At 40.8% G+C, this 16,248-nt stretch overlaps 1 protein-coding gene across 2 annotated transcripts in view; it reads left to right on the top strand.

The window, feature by feature from the left end:
* DIS3L2 (DIS3 like 3'-5' exoribonuclease 2) overlaps positions 1 to 16,248 on the top strand; it is a 181,269-nt gene that overhangs the window by 27,099 nt on the left and 137,922 nt on the right. For both annotated transcript variants that reach the window (XM_039713783.1, XM_039713782.1), the window contains one exon: positions 1,283 to 1,384. In XM_039713783.1, coding sequence (XP_039569717.1) covers positions 1,283 to 1,384 — 102 coding nt within the window. The remainder of the gene's footprint in view (positions 1 to 1,282; positions 1,385 to 16,248) is intronic.

The following is a 16,248-nucleotide window of genomic DNA, read 5'->3' as shown; positions in this document are numbered from 1 at the left end:
TATGTGATGTTTGGGCTTCATGTTTTCAGGTTATAAAAGAAGTTTTTCTTGGACACTGAGCATGCTGGTAGCTCTGATTGGATTTATTCACGCATAAAAAACTCAGGAGTGTCTGAGAAACAGCTGAAGTTGTGATTAAGACTTTAAGTCTTATGAGGCTGTTTTTTTCTTTGAAAGACAATGAAGTTCCAATCTGAAGAAACTCAACCTCCTTTTTTGTACCTCAAAACTATGAAAAGATAACTCTCCTCAGAAAAACTATTTAAACTGGTCATATTGGTACTAAATGCTCACACTGTTTGACATGTTCATTGCACTGTAAACAGACACATGGAATTTTCTGTATACTGAATTATGGGAAAGCAGAAATGAAAGCAACGAGAGCACGGTCAATAATTATCAAAAGGAAAAAAAAACCAACAAAACTGGCAATCCTTTAAAAACTAAAATCTTTTTGTTGGCATCTTCAGGAAACTTTGTTCACCCCATGAAGGAAATCTCCCAAACTAAATCTAGAGTAACAGAATGCCAAACATGTCTGGGGTGGATAATCATAGTGTGTGCAATTAGTAGAGGCTCTTGTGCAAGAACGCTAACCCAGAATATTCAGAGAAGGTGTCCAGACATGTCTGTTACAGTAAAAGATCTCCTGGCTTGCAGTTGGCATCTATGGTTGTCATTATTTGGGATACCTTCTAACATAAATTGTGCCAAATGCAGAATATATGGTGTTAACTCATTTGAAAAAGAAGAGATTGCATCCCTCACCACAATCCAGACCACCTTCACAGAGTGCTCTGCTGATCCAGGAGCTGCATGTCCCTGCTTTCCCAGCTCACCAGGAGAGCAGCTGGAGCTCTGCATGGAGCACTGCAGAGACTGCCTTGTGAACAGTTCTGAACACTTGTCTGCTCTCAACACTGGTTTTGAATGTTTGAGGTGGGAAATTAATGTGTCAAGAGCTGTGACAGCAGAAAACTCTCTACCTGTTCCCAAGAATAACTGTAGAGGAACTGAGACAACACATCTTGAGGGCTTGGCTCTGTCTTGTGTAAATAGTGTGGAACTACTGTACTGGCACATCCATACAAAGGTGCTCATTTGCTAAAAGTTCCTGTATGTTAAAGGGCATATGGTGAATCTGTTTTGTTCCTGTGCACAACTGCAGGATGTTTGCCTCACCAGGGTGTGTGTCTTTCTTGATGGCAGTGTTTTAAACCCCATAACAACCATGATTGAGTATGTTTTGGTCTGGCACTTACTTTTCTTCCTCTTTGACTAGGATGGGAGCCGTGATATCTTCATTGATGGAGTGGTTGCTCGCAACAGAGCCCTGAACGGTGACATCGTGGTGGTGAAGCTGCTGCCCAGGGATCAGTGGAAGGTCAGTTCAGTGTATTTTTCCTGTGATTTGAGAGAAAGAGTTGATTACAATTTTCATTACTAAACTTGTAGGGCCTGAGACAGAGAACAGAGAATTTCCTACAAATCACATTAGCTAAATTGAGTTTATGCTGCTGTTGATTAAAAGACTTTATCCGTTACAATGTTTGGAAGAAGTGATACCTGAGGCGTTGACACCTCATTCTTTGCATGGAATGGCCTTCATTATCAGTGTGTGGGGAAGTCTGATGATGAGGCTGATTCCAAGCACAGTTGTCAGAGGTGACTTTTGGTATCTGCTGTTTGGCTGTCTTCATGCTGTGGTGTTTTGGATAGCACTGTGTAGGTGTTTGCAATTGCTCATGTATTTGACAAGTGTTGTTCACAAAGCTTTAGTTATGATTAACTGTCTCTAATTTTTGGGTCCTCAGTCCATGAAAAGCTTATCTTGTCACTGCTCCAGATTTTGTGGTAATACCCTTCTAACATGAATGAAGCATGTGTGAAATGACTGGAGCAATACAAATGTGGGACAATTGCTTTCATTTTCATGTCTGAGGATTTCAGTAAGATCACTGTCTGGGTTTGTTTTTTTTTCCCCTCACTGATGAAACTTCATTCCCCAATCAAATTTTGTCCTTCCAAATATCTGGATAATTTTATCTCGTTTGCAGGTTTATCTTTTAACACTTCTATGCAAGAGCAGTTTTTGCTCCTTTTCTCTTGTTGCTGGGAGATGAAGCTACAGTTAGAACATGGGCTTTTACATGTAAGCATGACAGAATCACCACAAATTGTTTTCCAAACATGGTTTTTGAACTCTTCTTGAGAGTTTAAGGACTGTTGTAGATCTTTTGGACAAAAGTAATGGTAAGGATGTTTCCAGCAGAATGGGGGCTGGTCTGAACTACTTTGGCCTGGTGCTTTTACTCAGTCTAGCTAACTTCTCTGCCTGTCTTTGTTTGAAGTTATGTGATTTTAGACTTGCAAATGCAAGACTTCTTGCCAGGTCTGGTCATTTGCTGAACCTTCTACCTATTCTGTTAAATCTAATAACAATTGAAATGATGGTTTGAGACGTATTAGAACTTGTCTCTTCCTTTTAAGTATGCATAAAATGAGGGAATGACCTGAGTATTGACACATGTGAGTACAAAACTAAACCCAATACAAAAGGCAATCATCAATGGGTTCTAAGGTATTACAGGTATATCCATATACAAATAAAAGAAAGAGGTCTGCTGCTATCTCGGTAATCTCTGAGAACCAGTTTTGAGGGTGAAAGCAAAATTTCTTTGATAGCTATTGAAGACTTCCAGTCAGAGTTCACTAAAACTGTGTTGATAACTATGTGTTTTAGTTACCAATTCCATATAGGCAAGTTATCATTTGTATTAAACTATTTCATATAGATGGAAAAATGGAATAGTTTGGATGTTTGGATCCTTTGCCAGGACTTGCCAGCACAAGGGCTTCTTTGTAGGCTTGATAGAGATTGCCTTAGCTGGAAGCTTTGTCTGCAGTTTTCCATTTGTATCTGTTTCTAAACAAAGATAATGCCTCTGCCTCTCTCTTCTATTCTCATACCTTCATATGTTCAACAGTAATGATATTTTATGAATACAAGAGGAGGGATTCAGAATGTTATCCCTGTTCTGGCAAAATGCATGAATAAATAGAACTGTTAGAGAAGTGGCATCTAACTGCAAGGAAGCTATTCAAAAGACCTTGAGTGTTTTGTAATATGATTATGATTCTTCTGTGGTCAATTTACCCTTGCCAAATGAAGTAGCTGGAACATGCCAGTCATGTTTTTCAGCCACACAGGTGCTGCCCTGTGTAGTCTCATTTTTTGTTTCTTGCCATCAACAACTCAATCAGCGATGACATCCCTTTTCCCTTGCTCCCCAAATCTCTTGCTATGTACTCATGTTTGTATTAGTTCTTTGGGAAAGGTGCCACTAAGTTGCACTGAAAGATACTGCCTTCTGCCAAGTAATTCATACTGATTAATGATAAACTGTCACAACCTATTTTAGGTTTTTCCATTTGTTTAGTCTCATGCTGCTGTAAAGCTGCCACTTAGGTGTATTGAGGATTTTCTCCTTCCCATTGGGCCTTTGGAATAAGCTGAAGAGCTTCAGTTGTTTCTCTGAAAAATGTAAATCAGATATATGGTATAACAGATGCTCTCAGAGGAGGCTTTACAGGCTTTGTACATATTGGTTTGTTTGGATTGAGATGTGTGTGCTGATTATTTTTATCGTTCTGTATTGCCAACATATTAGCCTGTGCTCCACCAAGAACTGAGCTGTGTTTTTTGCTGTTGTACCAGTTTCTTGCACAAGATAAGGCTGTTGTTTCAGCATTGAGGCTGTGCCTTCTGGGTTTCCAGCACCCTGGATGGCCTCTGGGTCCTCTGAGGGAAGATCTTCCCATTGCTAGTGCAGGTGGTTCCATGGACCTTCTCCTGCAGTCACAGTGTATTGCTGTGTTCCAGTAAAGGCAGGATTTAGCTGGCACCTCAGAAGTTTATATCTGTAAGTGGGAGGAAAAGGGAAAACCTGTGACTGGTAAGAAGCTATGGATTGTGGACAGGGAAACCTGTTTTACTGAGAAAATTAGGAGCTGCCCTGTCCCTGGTGAGTTGGTCATTGCAGGTGAAGTGCCTGTGAAGGAAGAGACACCAGCTGGAGAGCATTTTCTTCAGGGACATACTGTGTCCCACTGAACTGTAATGGTGGGACCCTATACACAGGTATAAATGCCACAGTGAAATGTAAGGGGATGGTGAAATACTCTGGATGTTTGGTTATACTTTATGTAATACCTTCTTGAGAGAGACAGCAATGTTTTTTCTCATCAGCCTTCTACTTCTTGGCTCAGTGGTGGGAAATTTATCAGGCTTGAATTTCTCAACATCGTGTCCTTCCCAGCATGTGCATCAATTGCTTGGATGAGCTACTGTGGTCCTCCCTGTGCTTTTCTGTCTGCTCTTAAAGCTCTGTTTGTTCACACAACCGCTGGGAGAGCTGCGCGCTCTTCAGTGATGATCAGTTTGTCAGCTCATAATTCTCTGCTTACTATTAGTTCTAATGAAGAGCCAGCAATTTCAGTGTGGCACCACAAACTTGAAGGAGAGACCTTTTGTCCCTGATATTTGTTATCTTGCTCTCCTGAAGGAGGTGGCCATCAGCTTCCTGCCAGGCTTGAGCAGTCTGCGTTGCGGTGACCGCATTTGGAGGCTGCGTTTCAGAAGTTCCTCTCCTGTCCTCTTGTGTTACATCTTGGGAATATTGAGGTGCTATGGTAACTTTCAAATATTTAGCTTTTGCAAAGTAAGGTATTTGACTTAGGCTGTTTTTCCAGGTACTTAACCTACTCTTAGTGAATGAAGTCAGAGTATCGCTGCAGTTTGCAAGACTGAATCCCGACTTCAAGCTGTAGGGTTTCCCTGAGTCTGTGCCTTTATCTCCTGGAAGAACATCACAATAAAAGATAGCCAGTGACAGGATTTACCTCAGTCCTTGTTAATTACTCTGATAAAGAAGAAAAATTATGCTTTATTTCTTGACTGATTTTTACTGCTTTAACTTCCACCCCTGGGTTCTTAGTATATTTTACGGAGTTGTGCTTACATCAATTTCAGAAGCTTCAATTATACAGTGGTGTAATTACTGAAGTCAAATAATATGTTGATATTATGATTACAGCAATATTTTGTACGCTCATTAAGGAGGGAAGCAGTGTGTCAGTATAGAGAATCAACCTAACCTGTTTTTCCTTGCAGCCTCTTTTTGCTCTTTTGCCGCCTGCTTAATTGCCAGACAGAATTTGTTTAATTTCAGGTATCTGTTTTGGTTTTTCTTGCAAGATGTAATTTCTTTTGTGGAAGGAAATAGCATAATAAGTCATTTGATATCACTTGGGCCTTGGATTCCTGGCCCAGTCCCTGGTGCTTTTAGAGTAGTAGTTTATAACATGGAATGTTTTTCATGACAACCGTCTCATGTATTGCACGCTACAGCTGAAATTTTAGTCTTAGTCTGAAAATAGTACCCAGACAAGGATTTGGTGCTGCCCAAAACTTACAAAAAAGAATTTTGGGGTCTAACTCCCTATTGCTTGCTACAATATGCCAGTGAGGTCTCCATTTTTGCATAAAGATGTTGTATATGTAGATAAAATAATTCCTGATTAACCTGCAGCTTCTCAAAAATTAGTGTAAATTAGTGCCTCTGTTGTTGTTGTTTTATGAATAATTTCCTTATCAGATTGCAGTACTTCTTTACACAATTTCCAGTTCTTTTGATCTTGACAGAAGGTCTCTAAAGCCAAGGATATAGAGCTGTTCATTATGTACAGTGTGTGTTGCTGGATAATAGGATAATGGGTCCAACATTTTAGTCACAAAGTGTCCAACAGTGATAGAAATAGTAATGCTTCATAGCTCATGAAAGCACATGTTCTGTTCAACACTGAGCTGTCAGATGCAATACAGTGCAGCAGGAGATCTTCAAGCTGCCTCTTCTGAGCCATACATCACAGATAAATATTTAAACACTTTCTGTGCAGAAGACATAAAGTACAATTCACTTTTCCCAGCTGTGACTGCTATTGGCATAATTACAAACAAATGTGAGGAAGGAACAATTTGATTTAAGCAGTCATCACAAATATCACCACGTATAATTTGAACAGAGCTATGTATCCTGGCAAGTCACTGCCTCCCACTGTTGGTGAAAACCTATGAAGCATTAGTTGTCCAGAGGGGATGCTAGCTTTGGATTTGCCCTGCTGAATAATAATTCATTTCAACCAAATTCTTCTGAGACTCAGTTTCTTCTCAAAATCTTGCAGCTAATGTAAGGATAACAGTAACTCAGGAGGAGATGAGGTTCTTAGAGGGTTATCACAGCAACACTGTTTGAGTCTAACAATCAAGAATGTTGTTTGGAAACATTACATTCATAATAATAAAAAAAAAGTTCTGGAGAAGTCATTATTGAAATAGTAAGTGTTCTGGCACACTAAAAACATTCAAGTGTAATTCATGATATTCAGGAGTAAAGTGGGAAGCCTAAGAAGCCAGCTAGGAAGATGTCCAGAAAAGCAGAGCTCTAGCAAATCTGAAAGGTTGATGGATGCTGTAAGGGAGGAAGGGCAGTTGTTTTGGTTTTTTAATTTGTTTTGCTGTAGGCTTTACAGTGAGGGCTGTAAGTTGATGGTCACACACAAGTGTTTGCATATCCCTCCCCATCTTGGCAAATCCCCAAACCACAAATTGGTGGAATCTGGAAAAGCTTCATTACATGCTAACTTTCTAATTGTGCCATTCTTTGGATGGCCACATGTTGTTCCACACTGCTGGGCCTTTGCTGGGAGCTGGCATGGCTCTTCCCAGGCTTTGCTGAGCTGCAAACTGACTGGGCATGGAGTAGCAATGCAGTAGATAGGTAGCAGAAAAGCTGAGAGAATAGGAAGTGCTGCTCACTGAGACATATGTGGCATTGTATTTGCTTTCTCACAGATGTTGTTATCACATTTTGTTAATCAAATGTCACTTGAAGTGAATCAACTGGCATCTTAGCAGAGTCAGTTTTAACAGCAAGCACTGGCATGCTCTTTATGGTGTATAATGATGTAATTACTGTAATGATCTGGATTCTGTGAGATTGCCATGACCCAGTGCTGCATTCAGCCCTTGCTCCCCCTGCATGTGGAAAACAAGGAGGCAGGAACACCAGCCTTTCAATGTTCCAAGCAGCCTTGCCTTCCTGAGCAGGGCCTTTCCTGCCTCTGGCTCTCTGATGGTAAAGCCAAAACCAGGATCCTCCATAATAAAATCACAAGAACGGTAAAGTACAGAGTTTTAGAAGAGTCTGATATTCTTTTTATTCTTCCTCCTTCTGTGCTGAATAAGAGTGATATTAAAAGGCAAATTGTTTGGTTAGGTAGGAAGACAAACTTCTTTTTACTGACAGTCTGCATCCTGTCCTACCAGTGCAGACAGAGTCACATTGCAGCTGTGGTTTGGCTGCACAGGCACAGAATAAGATAAAAACGTTACTCTTAGGTGAACAATTAAACATTAAATAATCATTCATGACATGTGGTCAGTTGTTACATCCCCAGTGTAATAATAGCAGATGGGGGTGAGTTTAGGCTGTGTGAGATACTGTTTAATTTCAGTGTGTGTTGCTCAAAGAGCTTCATCTTGCATTGAGGGAAATGCTCTTGGGGCATCTGATCTTACTTTAGAAGAGGAGTCAAGCCAGCATTTAATACCTAGTGTCTGCTCCTGCTCACTACTTTTTTCTTGGTCACATAAATATAATCTAGTACTGCAAATTGTTTCCTTTAACAACTAACTTTTCTTCAAGTGATTGTTTTAAACTTTGTTCTTCCAAGTCTTCTGTAAATATGCACACATCACAGTAGATTATTCTTAATCCAATCTCTTATATAACCACTATCATTTTGGACTTTTCTTAGTTCTTGGTTCCTGTGGAATTAGTATTTCTTAGAACTGTTTGTTATTTGCCAGTTTGGAGACTTATTTGGTGCTATCACATGAGTATTTGGAGCCTGCACCTTATAAGAGTCAGGATACCTGTTGTTCTGATGGGATTGGTTTTTAGAAAGTCATGCACATTAAACTCACTTAACTTTTTATAAATGCTTTCTTGAGAGACTGTCCAGATTTTCTGTAGTCTGGGTTTCTTTCTGATCTGCATAATTAGGAATAAATTTAAATCAGCTATATTGATACTAAAAGTTTCATCTGAACTTGGTACATTGAATGTCATACTCTGTTGTTTTTTTTAAGGAGACTGTATTCCTTATTTAGCTTGATAGCTGGTGAAATGAAGAGCTGCTACGACACTAAAACCTGATGATCTTTAAGTCCTGAGGTGATGTGGTTTTGGACTATATCCCTAAGTTCTGAAGAATTGGAAAACTTCTACGTGTCTATTTGCATGTTTGCTCTTGTTATTGGCTGTCAGAGAAACAGCAATTGGCTGCAGTATTTACATGTGGTCAAAGCTACTGAGGTTGGCTCATTAACTCTTTTCCCTTGTTTCCTTAACTCATGTTTGTTTTTCTTAAGGCCATAAATCAGAGGGACAAGGAATCTAAAATAGAGGTGATTTATGTAAATCAAGAATTGCAGCTGCTGGAGGAGTGACAGGGATTTTTCTACAACAGGTTCTTTGGGGTAGGATGTGGGACCTCATTTATAACCACGTGGTTCTTGGAGATAAGAAGGATATTTGTCATCAGGGATGGGATGCATTAGATTTGTTGTTGGTAATTTGTAACTATCTAAGATAAAGGTATCTGCAGTCTAATAGGTAGGCTTTGAGTCAGCATGCTGCTCCTTCAGAGTGCTGGAACAGTTTTGCCTTCTCCCAGACACTGTTCCTGTGTCTTCCTCCAGATCAGACAAAGTGCGGCTGGGTTGAGGAGATCTCCTGGCCTCCCACTTTCTCCTGGCCTGGCTTTGTAATGTTACTTGCTTTGAAGGGGATCCCTTCTCCTCAAATTTCTGAAGCTTATGTGCTAACTGCTGTGCACATCACAAGAACTGGGAATGAGTCTGGTCTTGGTGCACTTTCATGCAGTGCAAGGTGGTCAGTGACTTATGTGCATCAATAGCAGTTTTCTTAACACTGCTAACACAGGAAGTATTTCTTTCTTGCTATTTGGTATTATCCTTCAATATACAAATCAGTGTCCTGGAACTGTGACAGGTGACAGTCTCTGTTTCTGCAGTATCTTGAAGAATTGCAACTGATACTTTGACTCAAGTTTCTTATTTAAAACTGTCACTCAACACTGAAAGAGAAATTAAAATTCCTCCTGATTATCTTTTCCCACAAATTCCTCACAGCTTCAGTAGCTGTGGACATGACATCATTCCCCAGCATGTGCTTGCTGGTAAGACATCTGGTGTGGGTTTTTGAAGGTCCCAGGTTCTACCTGCACTTTCCAGTTTTTACCCCAGCCTTAACTACTTGGAGGCTCTTTAAAAAGTGTTGTTAATGATCGAAGAAAATACTGCAAGGCAGACCTAATCTACCAACTTTGCTGCAAAAGGTGGTTTCCTTACTTTCTCACTATTTTTATTTCTTTCTCACTGTTGGTTTATTTTTGTTTTCTGTGTTCTGTCATATCAGGCAATATCTGCTACATGAAAGTAGGTCTGTCTGTGTTGCTTATGAGCTTTTTAGGTTTCCAGTATGCTATTGATTCATCCATCTTCAGCTGTGTCACCTCCTGGGGTTGAAGCATTTCTTTGTTTTTAGCTTTGTCTAAATTGTTTTGAAACAGAGAGCAGTGCCAAAACACATACTTTTAATTGAGCAGCTTTGGAAGTGTGAAAATGAAGTCTTGGCATGATCTAATTAGTGCTTGTGTATTTTGGTCGCAAAAAGTGACTGGCGAAGAATTCCCCAGACACGTTCTCTGTTCTGTCTGAAAATAATCCTGCATAAAGCTGTATATCCTGCTTAGTTCTTGTTGGTGCTTGGAAGTCCTGACTGTTATGCTTTCACTAATTAGCTGCCAGGACGTCCTTTTCTTCTCAGTCTCCTTGCTTTTGGCTTGTTTGTTGGAATGAGCATTGGCTACTTTTGCTGGCAAGCTCTATAGAAACTGGCATCTCTCTTGTGATCTCTTTCAATCCCTCATGGTGTAATGTTTGCCAGGTTGGTGCTGCCTGGGGAAAGTCCAAAGGACTCGTGTGAAGTGGAAGGAATATTTCAGCAGCTTCTCTTTCTTCCTGACCTGATGACTGTTCAGGGCGTGGGGAGTTCTGGTAAAAGTCTCAAGGACGGTAGCTAGGTCACTTACCTCTGTGCCCTCCTTGAATTTTTTTGCAGTAAAGTAAATTTCCGCCAGGTTTTATCACCCCTTTTGTTGTCAGATTGGCTAGGTTGTGTTTTCCTTCTGTGAAGATCAGGTTTGCAGCTGTAGCCTCTTGCAATAACTACAACTGCTGTGATGGTCTGGCTTAGGTTTGGACTTGTAGCTCTTCTCCCTTTGGTGCGAGTCTCAGAGCTTATCCCTTGACAAGCATCCTCTCTAAAGGGTCTGTGAACAACAGATCTGGGCATAGCCCAGCTCTGTCTGACAGTCCTGTGGGACCCATGTCCTGCACAGCTCGACTGCCTTGGGAACAGCTCTCTGCCCATTTGAAGAATCTCTTTCCTGCCCTGACCTTTAGGCTCATGCTCTAGGCAGAGCAGTCTGGCAGCAGCAAAGCTTTGCAATGCCTTTCCCTTCAGCTTTTGTCTTGCAGCTGGCCCTTAAATGTACAGCTGGCTTGCTGGTGTTAGAGAGGCAGCTTCCTTGCACTATCTCCATATTAGAGCAGCATCCAGAGGGAATGTCCCTGCGCTCCTTTCTGGTGACTGTGCCTGGCTGTGTCACCTGGCTGGGAGCAGAGTTGCTGCCTCCTGGACTGTGCAGCATCACCCCTGAAGGAGAATAAATGGCTTGTCTGGCTCTAGTTTATTTATCCAGCTGAGCAGGGAGCTGGTGCCATGAGAGAGTGCTGTGTTGGCAAGACGTCTGGTGCCTGAGCTGCTCTTCAGGTCTGTGTTGTACCATGTAGACATACTCAAGGTTAATGGATGGCCATTAGTTTAATCTGGTTTAATTTCATAGCTGTGCTTCATGCATAGTCTGAGCAGTATTTTGACAGGATGGCATTACTTTATCTACTCTTTCTTGTTTCCCTGCCCGCCCCCACCCCACCAATATTCCTGAAGCTTTCTCTAAAATGCTTTATTCCTTTTCTTCTCTGCACAGTTGTTGAGCTGTGGATGTAATATGTTTATCAGCTGAGATTCGCGTCTTGGAAACTTAATTTACCTTTTTATCTAATGCTTTATCACTAATGGATGGTAACGTTTCCTGGCAGGATATGCATTGTTCAAATTCGTTTGTAGGAACTCAAAAAAGTAGCATTGAAGCGGGTGGCTCCCCTTCTGTAAGGTTCAAAATTTTTGAAGCAGAAAAGGAAAATGCTCTTCATGGTACCTGACATCAGTCCCACTATCCTACTTTCCCATGGGGTGACTCCTATCAATGCTGAGATATAACGGAGTCCAAAGAGTAGGTGTGGTGGCAGCTGTCAAGTAAAGGAAAAGCTGGGAGGGGAAGGCTGGCCTTGTCAGGGCAGTGTCTCCAGCCACACAGGAATTTCCTATGAGCTGATTGAGACCTTGGGCAAACTTATTGCTAACAAAAAACCACTACCACATGTCAGAATTGCTTTTTTTATTTTTCCCGCCATTGTCTTTGCCACTGAAGGAGTCAGCATTATCCAGTGGTCAGTTATCCAGCTGTCTGCCCCTGGACCAGCAAAGCTACTCAAACACTTTAATAACTCTGGTTATTGGGGATGAGTGGCACATCATTGCAGCAGCCAACTTCAGTGACATGGGAATGGTCCTGGGGCCTGAGGCTTGGCTTTGAGCAATTAGTTGCTATGATCACAAATAAATGGATAGACTGTGCTTCACAGCTCCAGTTCCCAAGCACTGATTTCTGTTAAATGCTTTGTGAAAGAAAGGAAAAAATAATCAAAAAATAATCTGCAGTTAAATTAATCTCCTCTAACAATGTCTAATGCGTTCTGAGGACCGGTGCTTGAGGGAAGGGTGTTGTACAAAATGACAGACAGCAAAATAGACATAACTCTTTGTGCAGGGCTTTGAGGTATTAGGAAATAGAGCTCCCAACACTGGCACATCAGCCTCTGATTAAACACTGTGGTTTCAGCAGCTCAGGATGGATTACTTTAGAAAGCACTAAGTATTTGTCAAATACTCTTCCTTCGGATACTTGACATCCGGATCCTTTTGTCTTCATGGACTTGCCTCAACACCTCTGCTTCTCAGCAGGCTGGGTGTGCTCCCTCCTACCTCTCCTCCTGGCCCCAGTGCCATGCCCTGCACTGTGCCTCAGTCTTAAATTCTTGCACAAAAGTAGCTGGTTGCACAGGTTGGTCCGTGTTGCTTGGGTGAGGTGAGGGACCAGGATGAGAGAAAATACTTGCCTCTAACGAGCAGCTCCGTGCCCTTGAGCCTATTAAAGAAAAAACCTCTTTCCCTTTGCAGATGTGAGGAGGGTGTAGCATGGTTCCTATGTCCTGGCTAGCAAGACACCCCAGGAAATGCTCTTTGTTTAAACTCTGTTGACCATTTCTAGTGTAAAATGTTTTTCCAGCTGGATCCATAGCTGAATCTATTGTACATTATAGGGTTATGTTACTAAAAAACAAATAATGAAAACCATCAACATTATATTTAAAATTTGCCATAGGTATTTCTTCATTAGTTGTTGCCACCTCTTAAAATTTTTCAGGTCTGTTTTTCAGGCTTAGTCAGACCAGCATTGAATTATTGTCCTGCCTGTGTTGCATCCCCTCAGCTCTGAAATGAAAAGTAATGTGTTAGCAAAATCACTGCTCTTCCCTAAGATATGCCAGGGGAAGTTACTTTATTTCTTTACCAAGAATACATAACCTTTTCTTCACAACAAAAATATGCCCTCCCAAGCATTATTTGTTTTTCATCCATGGTTGTGAAAAAAGTTCTATCCCAAAATTGTCATAGTTTTCCAACACAGTTGCTCTGATATTCTCACTGTGCAGAAATAAATACAAAATAAATGAGTGAGCTGTTCATGTGTCATTGATAATTGAAAACAAATATAGACAGAGATTATTTTTTTAAATTTTTGCTGAAGGATGTTTAAATCATGCCTTAATTACACATTACAGGATATTTATGCTTGTGTTAACACTATAGTTAAAGCTGAGGTTAGTCAACCTTTCTGTGTTACAAGATTAGAGAGGTAAGTGCAGGTCTACAGTAAAGCTTGTTTGGGGCAGAAAACTGAGCTCAGAGGTTTGTTTTGAAGTCAGTGTTTTATGGACAAAGTGTGGTAAGTCTACTCTGTGATTTTTCTCAAAGTAAAATGCTGTATGTTGAAATGTTTCATTTCATCATGTTGTACCTGTGGAAGGACTTAACTGAAAAATTTTTTCTTACTTATGAGACTGCAGCTGGTGACTGCAGGGTGGAGTTTTATCACATGTACTTCCACTTGGCTATGAGGGGAGGAAAAGAAAAGGAAATACTTGTAGTCTTTAGGATGTATTTAAACTTTTGGGGGTTGCTTTGGAAAAAATTAATGTTCATTAGAGATGGATTCCTTTAGAATCTAGTAAATCATACAAATGCACGTGACAGTGTTGATATGATAGATGAGCTGTTAGGTCAGTGATGGGGAAACTTCATCCTGAACGGTTTGTTGGCATATTAGATGGGAATGAGCCACTCCCTGTGGAGGTCAAGAGTACACTGGTGTTTGTGTGGCAATTTTTGACTGTTCCAAGAAAACAATAGTGGTTTAAATTCCTAAACAATGCATAATTACATGAACTGAAGCTTGTAAATTTTTGAGCTTGTATGCTGTACTAACTTACACTACTAAAAATTCAGTGTTTTACCATTAAACAAAGAGAGATTACTTTTTGTACTGTAGCATGCTTGTTTCACAGTACCTCAGTTGCAATATCCGTATATTTTATATGACTTCTTGCAAATATACAGGTAAGAAAGTTTCTACACTGAGACTGTTTTATGTATTAATTTACCTTAACCCCTAAAGCATCATAGCAGCTTTCTGTTTTTCTTTAGGTCAGGTCTCAGTGCTTCTAGGGCTCACGGATCCTGGCTCATTGTTGAATACTCTTGGTAGTTTTAAAGCTGTTAAATGTCTGCATTGCATCTTTCAATTACAGATTTGTAGCTTTCTTCAGTGTCATTTGCAATGTAATTTGGTGGGAGCAGCTCATGAAGTCATGATGAGAGAATAAAACAAGAGGCACACAGTTGAATGGTGTGAGAAGTGAAACGGGTTTTCATCCAGTTTCTGAAATATTGGCTTTATTTTTAACAAGCCTAGACTAAACGTTTGATAAATTGGGGTTGTATGGATTGTGTTAGGCAAATCAAGTAATATTCTGTTAAGAAATTGTGAAAACCATTCAAACCCAGAGCTTGGGTAGAAGATTTTAATTGTACTCCAAGGACTCTGCAAGGTGCAGTGAAATAACTTGTGGGAGGTTTTAAAGGCAACTTTACAGTGTGGCCAAATTAGAAGGAAAATTATTAGTTAAGAACTGAGAACTTGCTTAGTTTTATTTTGGTGGAGTGCTGTTAATATTTTACAAGGAAGCAGGTTTGATCATGCACTTGGTGTGAAGTTTGTCTTGCCAGTAGGCTTTGTTCTGCAGAAGCCTCTCTGGGAGGGTTTGCATGTTTGAATCCCTACGGGAAGGATGCCTTTGGTGGAGGTGCCTGGCCGTGTCTGCTGATGGCTGGCAGCACAGGTGATTGTTGTGGGGTGGGATCCGGTCCCTCCCTGGAGCTGGAAGAGTTGGTGTGAACTGGTGGGTTCTCGATAACCTTTTGTGTGTTTAAGGAGACAAATCCTTCCGTTCAATTGTTTCGCTGTGAACAAATGCTTATCACCGGATGATTTTGTGTACCTTGTGTCCCTTTGAATTTGTTTTGGATCAGGGACTGTAAAAGCTGGTGCCTGGAAGGGGGTGTTGCAGGGATGGAGTAAGTATTCCCCAGCTTGTTGGAGTTGCTTAAGCACAAGAAATGCAGTTGCTCCCAATGGGTTACATGCAACTTGCTCATGTCATTTGATTTCACCCGGTGCTGTGTAATTGCAGTAGGGGTTATAAAGTGCTTTATTCCACAGTCTGTGGGTGAGGATGGGTAGACTGAGGTGGGAGTGCATGTTTCAACCTTCACTTTGCTGGTCTCCACCTCTCTGTGACTTCCTTCACTTACTTTGTCCCTGCACATCCTCCATCCCTCAGTGCCATGGCCCAGCATGGCCAAACTGTGGAGGTGGAAGTGGTAACTCAAGTCCAAAATGAAGCAGTGGGATTTCAGTTTGGATCCTCAGCAGCCTGAGGACAAACTGCTGTGTGAAGTGTTTTCTTTTCCTGATGGTGTTATGGCACACTTGTGGCAGGGTACATGGTAAACCAGCAAATTAGCTTCAAGGGTCAACAGGTATTTCAAAACAAGGCAGGGAAATTAAGGAGATTTTAAGCAAAAAGGAAGGAGTGAACCTAATATTTTACTTGAGATGGGCATTAACTTGCTTTTCACATGTCCTTAGCTAATGTAGGTGCTTTGGGCACTGAGTCCTAGACATGGTACCTGTCATCGATGGGAATGGGAGCAGGAAGTGTGAAGTTTGCCATGTTAAAGCCAACAAATAAACTGCTTTTGCTGCTGAGAATGCAAATGAAAGGGGTTTCCTAAAGCTGTGGACTGCCTGGGTAGGCTCTGAGATTTTGGCCATCTTCCTTTCCTATTTTATCAACTAAGATGAATTGGTGAGTCAGTGTAAGCTGTATGGTGTGTTTCATTATTGGAGACCTGTCAGAAGAGTTGCTTAATAATCCAGAGCACTTGGATTCAATGTGATAAAACTAATCATAACAAAGTACTTCAGTGCCTAACTTGAAGCTGAAGTGAAGAAAATCATATTATCTTAAAAGTATGTGTATGAAAGGGCTAATTCTTCCTTTCTTAACAAGATAAACATAAACTCATTGGCGAGTTGCAGAGCAGCAGTACTGTTTCCAGAGGCTGCTTTCCAAACTTCCTTGAGATGAAGTGAAACTGAGATTTAGTGCTGTCACTTGTGGAGTTTCAAGAATATACTTCTGAAGACCTTTTGCATTAGATGGTAGAAGTTGTTATGGAATTAGCTTATTTAATTTATATCTAAATAGTTGCAATAAACATAAGTTTAGTT

Source organism: Passer montanus, unplaced genomic scaffold (genome assembly GCF_014805655.1).
Source record: "Passer montanus isolate IOZ18808 unplaced genomic scaffold, ASM1480565v1 scaffold29, whole genome shotgun sequence".
NCBI lineage: Eukaryota > Metazoa > Chordata > Aves > Passeriformes > Passeridae > Passer > Passer montanus.
Note: the sequence above shows the minus strand (reverse complement) of the source record. Positions and strands in the feature narration are given on the sequence as shown.